Below are 8883 nucleotides of genomic sequence, written 5' to 3'. Positions count from 1 at the left end.
AGAAATTATTTTATAGAGGTTACCTCTGGAGTGGGTGGGAAATATTTAATTTTTTCCTTCTTTCCTTTTGGAATTTGTGCATGTTACTCTTATCCCTTTTTTAATTTGAAAAGACAAATTCTCATCAACCGTTCCCTCCTCTTTCTGAGAAGGTGAGTTCTCAGAAGAGAATGCAGACCTTCCCTCTGGCCGACCTTCACCCCCCCTATATGAAACCCCAGGGGTCAGCACTGATTTCTACCTGATCAGAGGGAGTCCTGGGTCAGAGCATCTATACACAGTATGGAAACAGCCAAAGAAGACACGAAGTGATCTCTGAACTTTTTATTGACCTCCTGCCCCCCAAAGGGTACCCTGCTTCTGCTGCCTCAACGCCTCAGAACTTTGGTGTCGTTGGTCTCAGACACCACCTTGCCGTCCACAGTCCTGCGGGTGATGGTCTTCTGGATGGTCTGCATGGCGCTGCTGCTGTCCAGGGCTTCACTGAGACTGTTAACAGAAGACCAAGCCCCAGTTATAAACAGTTGTGCAGAGTAGCAGGGAGTCAAGGAAAGGGAAGAAAAACCCCCCTCCTGGTGTCTGCCTTTATCTCCACATTCTTGTGACCACTTCCTCCATAAAAGGGAAACCCAGAGCCAAACTCCATGTGTGCTCTAAGTATGGCTGGGGCAAGATTTAGTCTCTTTTCTCTTCTCTAGATGGGGAGCCTCTGCCATTGTTACTCCCTTGGGAGATGCAGGAACCCTCACAGAGCACCATCCCGATGGCGGACCCCGATGAACGGCACATGGTGGGGCTTACCAAAGAGGCTTTGGGGAGAAGTGTATCTCCACCCCGGCTTGTGAGGGTGGAAGGAGGGCCCCACTTACCTGAAGTCCTCCCCGTCTTCCAGCAGGCGACGGTAGGTGGCGATCTCAGCCTCCAGCTTGACCTTGACATTGAGCAGGGCCTCGTACTCCTGGGCCTGGCGCTGCCCCTCGGCCCGGGTCTGGGACAGCTCTGACTCCAGGTGCAGCAGGACCCCGTTGAGCTGCTCCATCTGCATTGCGTAGCGGGTCTCGACCTCCCTCAGGCTGTTCTCCAAGCTGGCCTTCTGTGGGGGGACGGGGGGTGGGGGGGTGGGGTGGGCGGGGAGGATCGGGTGAGCCTCAAGATGGAGTGGAGGGAGAGCCTCTGCAAGTTTCAGCAGAGCAGTCCAAATCCCATGACGGCTCATCCCTTCACTCTTGGAAACTTCTCGGAGAACTTAGGGTGTGCCAGGTACTAGGGTTGTGGGTAGGTGCACCGGGAAATGCAAAGAGAAGCCACTCTTTCTGAGCAGGTGGCTTAGGATGGAAGGGGTAGGATCTGGGCTGAGACAGGATTGGGTCTGAAGCTGACAGAGTTCAGGGCCAAGAGTAGTTGGAGCAGGTGAAGTGAGGGCTCTTACCAGGTTTCTCATCGAGTCCAGGTTGATCTCTAAGGACTGGGCCGTACGTCTCAGCTCCGTGAGGGTCATCTCAGCCTCTCCTATCTCTGCGGTCTGTGTGGTGACCACTGTGGTGCTCTCCTCAATCTGCAGGGCGGGTATAGTCCTCGGGTCCCTCCTTCTCTGTCGGCCTCCCCCCCCACCCCCTCAGGCTTCTGTGCCTAGCCTGGCCCCCATCCCTTCCCCTCATGCACCTGCTGGGACCAGTACTTGTCCAGCTCCTCTCGGTTCTTCTGAGCCAGCTCGTCATACTGGGCCCGGATGTCTGCCATGATCTTGCTGAGGTCCTGAGATTTGGGGGCATCCAACTCCACGGTCAACCCAGAGTTGGCAATTTGGTTTTGTAGACCCTTTACTTCCTAAGGGAGAGAGGATCAGAGTGAGGGGAGACTCAGGCTCAGAGCTCCGACAAAGCTCCTCCTCTGCACCCGGCTCTCGCGGGAGGCCTGGGGATCAGCTGGAGAAAGCCACGGAGAAGACTCTCGGTTTTATACTCCGGGCAATGCCAGTTCTGGGTTTTCTACTCCTGATGAATAAAACGCCCCCCACTCCCTGCCCAAATCTATCACCCACAGGTGCTTTCTCTCTCCTCACTTTGCCCTGTCCCTCCGTCTCTCCGCCCTCCAGCTCCACCTGCTCTCGCTCCTCCATCAGCCCTCACACGTGGTGCTAGCTGCTTTTCTCTTTTGTCCTCTCCTCACTTTCTCACCCATGTCCTCTCGACCCCATCACGCTGTAAATCAGGTGACCCACTGAGTGTGGCAGCAGTCTGGTTAAGAAGAGCCCAGGCTGGTAGTTCTAAACGTCCCTGCAAACTACTTCCAGGTGGCCTTCCCGTCTATTCCCCCAGCCCAGACTTGTTTGGCCTCCTCGTTCCTGGCCTGGCCAGTGGCCCCTGCTTGCCTCCTCATGGTTCTTCTTCATGAAGAGCAGCTCCTCCTTGAGAGCCTCAATCTCTGTCTCCAGCTGCAGCCGAGTGACATTGGTGTCATCAATGACCTTGCGGAGCCCATGGATGTCACTCTCCACAGACTGGCGCATGGCCAGCTCCGTTTCATACCTGTGGGAGTGGAGGCGATCAGAGGGGCCTCATCTCTGATCTGGAACCTTCTCAGCCCATGCCACCTAAGAGCGCCCCCACGGCCACGGCAAACCAGCACCTGGAGTCAGTATCAGGTGGTAATCCTCTGAGCACCGTTCTCGGTACTTGGGAGACAATATTCTTAAACTGGGTTATATCCGTTTATAAGTTGAGGGAGCCTAACTCTTATCCACCCAGCTCTGATGAGAGCCAAAGATCCCACTGTGAGCCCCCACCTGACCGACCCAGCCAGGAACAGATAGTGCTTGGCTCCACCCTCAGCTCCCTAGCACCCCCAGGCTTACTTGACTCTGAAGTCATCAGCAGCAAGACGGGCATTGTCAATCTGCAGGACGATGCGGGCATTGTCCACAGAACTTGCAAAGATCTGGGGGATTGTAGACAGGTGGCTCCATGAACGGGAAATCAGTGATGGAGTGTGGTGAGTGTGGGAAGGTGTCGTATGAGTGAAACCTTCCTGGTCCCAAAGAGGTTCTCCTTGCACGCCTACCCCCTTCCACCTGTGCCCCCTTCCACTGTTCCCTCCTTTCCTGGAGTCCCAAACTCCCGAGTTCCCACTGGTCTCCCACCGCCCCTTCTTTGGGGCCTCTGCTGGCCCGCCTGCCCTGAAGTGAGTCAGTCCTCTCCCTGACCCTCTCCTGACATTTTTTTTTCCCTAGTGCACCTGCTCACCTCCCCCCCTCCCAGTCCCCCCCATTGGCCCCTCCCACAGGTAGGCCTCCTGTTTACTCTTAGATGACTCAGCCTTAGCCGCATCCGCTTAACCCTCCAATTGTCCTGTTTTGGCCAGAAGCCAGAGGGTCCAGGTTCTCTTTATGGGGCCTTGTCACACCTTCCATGCCGTCTACTTCCTCTGCAAGACCTCCCCCTCCCCTTCCTGCCATTTCCTGGGAAAGGGCCCTCCCATGCCCAGTCACCGCCCTTGGGGCCCCTGTGGCCAGGGGCATGCATGAAAATCCAGACCGTGCCAACCCCCTCCCTGTGGACTAGGGGGCGGGACAGAGATAGAAAGCGGGAAGGAGTCAAGGAACCCCACCCTATTAAAATTCCTATCATTGGGGGAGGGGGAGGAGGAAGCGGGGAGTGGGTAACAGGAGGGTCAAACAAGGCTGGGGGTCAGGGTGGCCCCCTTACCTGAGCCTTCAGCTCCTCGATGGTCTTGAAGTAATGCCCCCAGTCTCTGACCTGGGGTCCCTTCTTCTCCAGGTGTTCCCGGATTCTCATCTCCAGTTTCTGATTATCAGCCTCCAGGCTCCTCACCCTCTCCAGGTAGGAGGCCAGGCGGTCATTCAGGTCTTGCATGGTCTCCTTCTCGCCCTGGATGCCCCCTATGCTGGCCAGACCCCCGGCCATCCCCGCGGCCAGGCCCCCGGACCCCCAGCCGCCCCGGAAGCTGGTGGAGCGTGATACGGAGATCCGGGAGCCTGAGCCCCCCGCGCCTGCATAGACGCTAGCCGCGCTGCTGACCGGCCGGACCCGGTGGCTGGGCGACTGCGCGGAGCCCAGGGACCGATAGTTGGAAGAGAAAGTGGAGTGGGTGGTGAAGCTCATGCTGTTTGGAGAGTAAGACGAGAGGCCAGGACTCAGGATCGGGCCAGGAAGGGTGCCAGGTCCGCGACTGAAGTTATATCGCGCCGAGGGAGGGGGTGGGGACCGGGGAGGCCCCGCCCCCGCCACCAAGTCCCCGCGCTCAAGGTTGGAACACAGGTGGACCGCGGCGGGAATCCGCGTCTCGGTTCCCGGGCCTCCCCAGCCTCCCTTACCCCAGCACCCCCAGCAGCTTCCTGCCAAGGCCGCCCACGACCCCCCAGAAGGGGGGTGAGTAACCTGGATGGACCAAGGAAGCAGGTGGAGTCGGCCCTTGAAGTGTAGTTTCGGGGCAGGAAATGGCGTTGTTATGCCCCCCTCCCCTCAGGTAGAGGAGGTCCTGGCAGGTTGGAATTTGGGGGTTTTGGGAGATGAGTGAGTGAAGTCGGGTGTGAATCTCCGTAATCATCCTCAACCTGCAGCCCAAGTTTCCACCTTCGGAGAGGATCTGGGGGGGATCCTGGAGTCCCAGGAGTCCTGGGGAAGAAAAGTTTGGGGCTGGAGAAGAAGAGTAGCTCAACCCTGAGCCTCAAATCTGCTGGTTTACACACCTGACCCCCTCACCACACACACTTGGTTCCCAAACGTATACACGTGCACATGTTCACTAGCACACACTCACGCCCACCTCATATAGATGTGTACTGTCAAATACCCACAAACACATTCACTCACCAAGTAGGTTCAGACTCCTGAAAACAAACTGGTTCTCTGAACCCCCTCCCTCTCGCTCTTCTCCCCTCCACTCACTCCCATGGAAGCCTGCCCTCAGTGGGACACTTGGTGATTTCAACAGGGGACACTCTTCACTTCTAAACACCTGTGTGTCAGCCTTACCTACACCCTTGGGTAAACAGATACTTCCTGAGCACTTCACAGTTCAACAGATATTTGTTGGGCACCGACTGCATGTCAGATCCTGCTTGAGTTGCTGCTGGGAGAACAGCAGTGACTAGCAAGAGACTGAAATCCCTCATGCGGACTGCGACGTGTCCCACACGGTGCAGGGTCTGAGGCGACAGCCATGTACGCCTACAAATATTCCAGCTGAGACTCAGCCCTTCTGGCTAGCCCCGTCCCCATCCTTCCTAGGATTTTTCTGCAGGTCCCCGCCTTCCCCTGCCTCTCCTCCAAAAGCTCTCTGGATCTCAAGCTGGTCCCCAGGGAGCTGCCTCCTCCAGGAAGCTCACAGCAGGACGTCGGTAAGAAGGATGGAAGTAAAAAAGTTCCCACTGCTCCCTGCACCTCTGAGACTGATGGCCACCCCCTGCTGAATGAACTGGGGAATCCTGAGGTACAGGGCCTTCCAGTCTGTCACCATGAGCAGCTTGTTCGGCAGGGCCTGGCCTTAGACGCTTGTCGTGCTCTTTGTTCTGGAGTGGACCTATTGATTCTTATCGAGCTGCCAGCTGAACCAAAGAGATGGGGGCAGACGTGAGAGCCGCCTGGGAAAGGAGGGGGTAGAGCTGGGCCAGTGGACCCGCCGGAAGGAGGCATAGCTCAGACACGGGGCTTGGCCCTGGAGTCTCCCAGGGCCCCCACCTTCTGCTGGGGAAAGCCTCACAGTGCTCAGTGGGGGCTGGCCAGGGGCAAATCAGGGCCTGCTGAAGGCCAAAAGGCAAATGGATGCAAAATAGCAGGCAAATAAATGCCGCTCCGTTTGCATGGCAGGAGAGGTGCCTGCCCGTCAAAGGGGTTTCTCCCGCTTTCACCTTCACATTCCCCTGCTGGGTTCCAGAGCCGTCATGTTGCGCAGAATTGCACAGTAAGATACGTAGATTAAACGGGTGATGTATTGGGGGCGCCTGGGTGGCTCAGTCGTTAAAGCGTCTGCCTTCTGCCTTAGGCTCAGGTCATGATCCCGGGGTCCTGGGATCGAGCCCCGCATCGGGCTCCCTGCTCAGCGGAGAGCCTGCTTCTCCCTCTCCCACTCCCCCTGCTTGTGTTCCCTCTCTCGCTGTGTCTCTCTCTGTCAAATACATAAATAAAATCTTAAAAAAGAAAAAAAAGAACAGGCGATGTATTGCCTCTGCTGTACTTGCTAAGCCTCAAGTCAGCCAATTTGGGTTCTTGGCTAGCTGTGTGAACTTGGGGAAGTCACTTCACTCAGAACTTCAGTTTCTTCACTTACAAAGGGAGAATAATAAAGACTATCCAGTCTATTTCCTTGGGTGACGGTGGATGTGAGTGTTATCAGTCTTTCATAAAACAAATACTAGTTACTTACTGCAGAGTAGGTCTTAAACACACCCAGGAGGGTAGAGGAGGGGGGATCAATTTAATTGTAAAGATGGTTCAATGATAAGAGGTCTAAGTCTCTTAAGACCCCTGGGGGACTTGAAATTCCATCAGGGATCAGGCCCAGATCCCAGGATTCTTAACCAAACCCCTTCCCAGATGTTCTCTGATCCCTACCCCATTTCAACTGCTCAGGACCTTTCGGGGCCTGTGGAGGCTCAGTCTAAGGCCGGAGGGGGAGAGCTGCCAGCTGGCTCTTATCTCCCGTAGCTGATGTCAGTGGCCACATTCCTGACCTCTTGCAGCATCTGGCAAATACCAGCCTTAGGCTTCTAGCACAGGTCTGTCCTTTTCTACCCTTTCCAGACTGCTCTGTGATTCAGGGCCTTTGCACTCTGTCGGAGAGCCTGGGGAGAGCTGGTGCGGACTGGGGGAGGAGTTTCGGGCCACAGATCCCTGGCACTGGGACACTGGGGCTCTGGATTCGGGCGGGTGGCCAGGGGAAAGGAGGAATAAGTGTCTAAGAGGCGGGTCCTGGGAGATGTGGAGCAGGAGATGGCCTGGTGAGAGGCTCCCAGAACAAAGACAGAAAGCTTATAGAGCACAGGGGGGGTTCCTGAGGGAGGGGAAATGTTCCCTGCCCCCAGTCAGGCCCCACATTCTGGTGTCTTGCTGAGGGGGAGTGGGGAACCTGAGAGGCAGGTTTAATTCCTGAGTCAACTCAGAGATGACCCTGATAAAGGGGTCAGCCCTTTCCTCCTCCCCACATTCTCTGTCTGAGGGTTGGAGCTGACAGCCCAGGGGAAACTAGATGGTGGGGGTTAGGGATCAGGGAGGGTCATGGGGGTCAGCAATCCTTCAGGTTTTGTTTCATCATTTAGGATGGAAATTTCCTGCTGGGCCCTGAGGAGGGAGGTATTTAGAATAGCAACTGAGGTGTGAGGGTGGGGGTCTATAGCCCACACAGGGAGGGGACGATGTCCATCATCTTCTGGAGGGATTGAGGGGGACTTCAGAAAGGACTTCCCACAGGTGTGCATGTGTGTTGGAGGAAGGGAGAGGCCCCTGTGGGGGGGGAGGATGGAAGCAGTAAGATGGGTGAGAGAGAGTGAGTCCTGGGAGGCTCCCCTCAACTCCCTTCACTGCCTGGAGGGCCCAGAGCTGCTGAGTTAGGGAGTGAGGGGCAGAGCTGCCGAGGACCCGAGAGAAAGGAGTGTGGGGCAGAGGGGGCCTCCCTCAAGCCCAGCCCTGCTTCTGGCATGTAGGGGGAACTCTGTAAAAGATTTTGATTTAAACAGTTAATGAAAAGGGGGAGCCAGGAGAGGCTGGGGTACCAACAAGCGTGGCTGGGTTGGCTGTGGGAGGCAGGCGGGCTGGTGGGGGCTGCAGCTGGGTTGGGTACAGGACTGAATCTCGAGCTCCCTGGGCCCTCCTGCAGCCTTTTCTGGCAAAGGGAGCTCTCCTCCACCAGGGATGCCCTCTCCTACTCTTATGACCTCTTCCCCTTTTGACTCTGGTGCCCTTGGTCTCTCCTCAGGTAGAACCCCGATACCTCGATGCCATCCCCCAGCCTATTACCTCTTTCCAATCTGCTGAGCAGTGGGTGGGCCAAGGGCATGAGCATGGCTCTTGGTGTCAAAAGACCTGGGCTGAAGGTCCCACTGCTGGCTGGGTGATCTTGGGCAAATGTACTTGTCTTGGTGTCCTTGGTAATAAAAATAATAGTTATATCTACTCTAAGAGTTTTCATGAGGATCGAATGAGACAATGTGCCTGATCAAGCTTTGACAACTGAGAAGCCAGTGGATTTCCTCTCTTGTCTGGTTTGCCGCATCTACTCCTTTTCCTCCCAGCCCCCTTACTTTGACCTCACTGCCCTCTAGTCTTCTGTTCCCTGCTCATCACTCTTTCCTTTCGATCTGGGCACAGGGCAGGGGCAGCTACGGCCGAGTCGATGGAAGAGGAGATAAAATGGAAAAGCTGAGTGGCTGATAACCCATCTCAAAATCATCCTGTCCGTGGCCATGTCTCTATCAGTCTCTCTCCCTTTGGCTTTGGACTTCGCAGATCTACTAGCGGTGTCTGGGGGAGCTATCCTGTGAGCAGCTAGGAAAGCAAGGCTATAGCCCGGGAGAGGCAGGGGGAGGGGCTGCAACTCACAGGGCTAAAGCTAGCCTTTACAGCCTTTGCACAAACTGGAAAAAGTCAGCCTCATCCTTGTCTCCGGGGCTAGTGCACCGACCGACCTGCATAGCCGGATGTGGTGGCACTGTCAGGAGCACCCACCTAGAGGATTTGGGGAAAACCCTCAACCCGTGGATGGGATGGCCTATGGAAAGGGATCAGAGCAAAGAAGTGGGCAGAGAGCTAAGGCAAGTAGAGGAGGAAGAGACAGAGGGAAAAGAGAGGGGAAAGGGGAGGAGGCTCAGACTCTTGCCAGTTCCTAGGAAGAGACCACGAGAGAGAGGTCATGAGAGCCAAGGAGAAG

The 8883-nt window shown here is 56.1% G+C and overlaps 1 protein-coding gene across 1 annotated transcript; it reads right to left on the bottom strand.

Moving 5' to 3' along the window:
• Window positions 1-368: 368 nt before the first annotated feature.
• On the bottom strand, window positions 369-4152 carry KRT18 (keratin 18). The gene is made up of 7 exons (XM_028125678.2): window positions 3705-4152; window positions 2855-2937; window positions 2372-2528; window positions 1663-1827; window positions 1430-1555; window positions 870-1093; window positions 369-489 (listed from the first exon to the last, which is right to left on the bottom strand). The coding sequence occupies exons 1-7, from the start codon at window positions 4119-4121 to the stop codon at window positions 369-371; spliced, it is 1293 nt and encodes a 430-aa protein (XP_027981479.1). The 5' UTR covers window positions 4122-4152.
• Window positions 4153-8883: the final 4731 nt, after the last annotated feature.

The sequence above is a fragment of the Eumetopias jubatus genome, unplaced genomic scaffold (genome assembly GCF_037043125.1).
Source record: "Eumetopias jubatus isolate StellerSeaLion01/CBP00866 unplaced genomic scaffold, mEumJub1_p1.0 scaffold_8, whole genome shotgun sequence".
NCBI lineage: Eukaryota > Metazoa > Chordata > Mammalia > Carnivora > Otariidae > Eumetopias > Eumetopias jubatus.
This window is presented reverse-complemented; position numbering and strand designations above follow the sequence as displayed.

Bases quoted from the DNA above. Each gene is read 5' to 3' on its own strand.
- KRT18 (XM_028125678.2), bottom strand. From the start codon at position 4,121: ATGAGCTTCACCACCCACTCCACTTTCTCTTCCAACTATCGGTCCCTG. The intron at 2,938-3,704 runs GTAAGGGGGCCA...ACAATCCCCCAG, and splicing joins TCGAGGAGCTGAAGGCTCAG to ATCTTTGCAAGTTCTGTGGA. The intron at 1,556-1,662 runs GTGCATGAGGGG...CCCGCCCTGCAG, and splicing joins ACAAGTACTGGTCCCAGCAG to ATTGAGGAGAGCACCACAGT.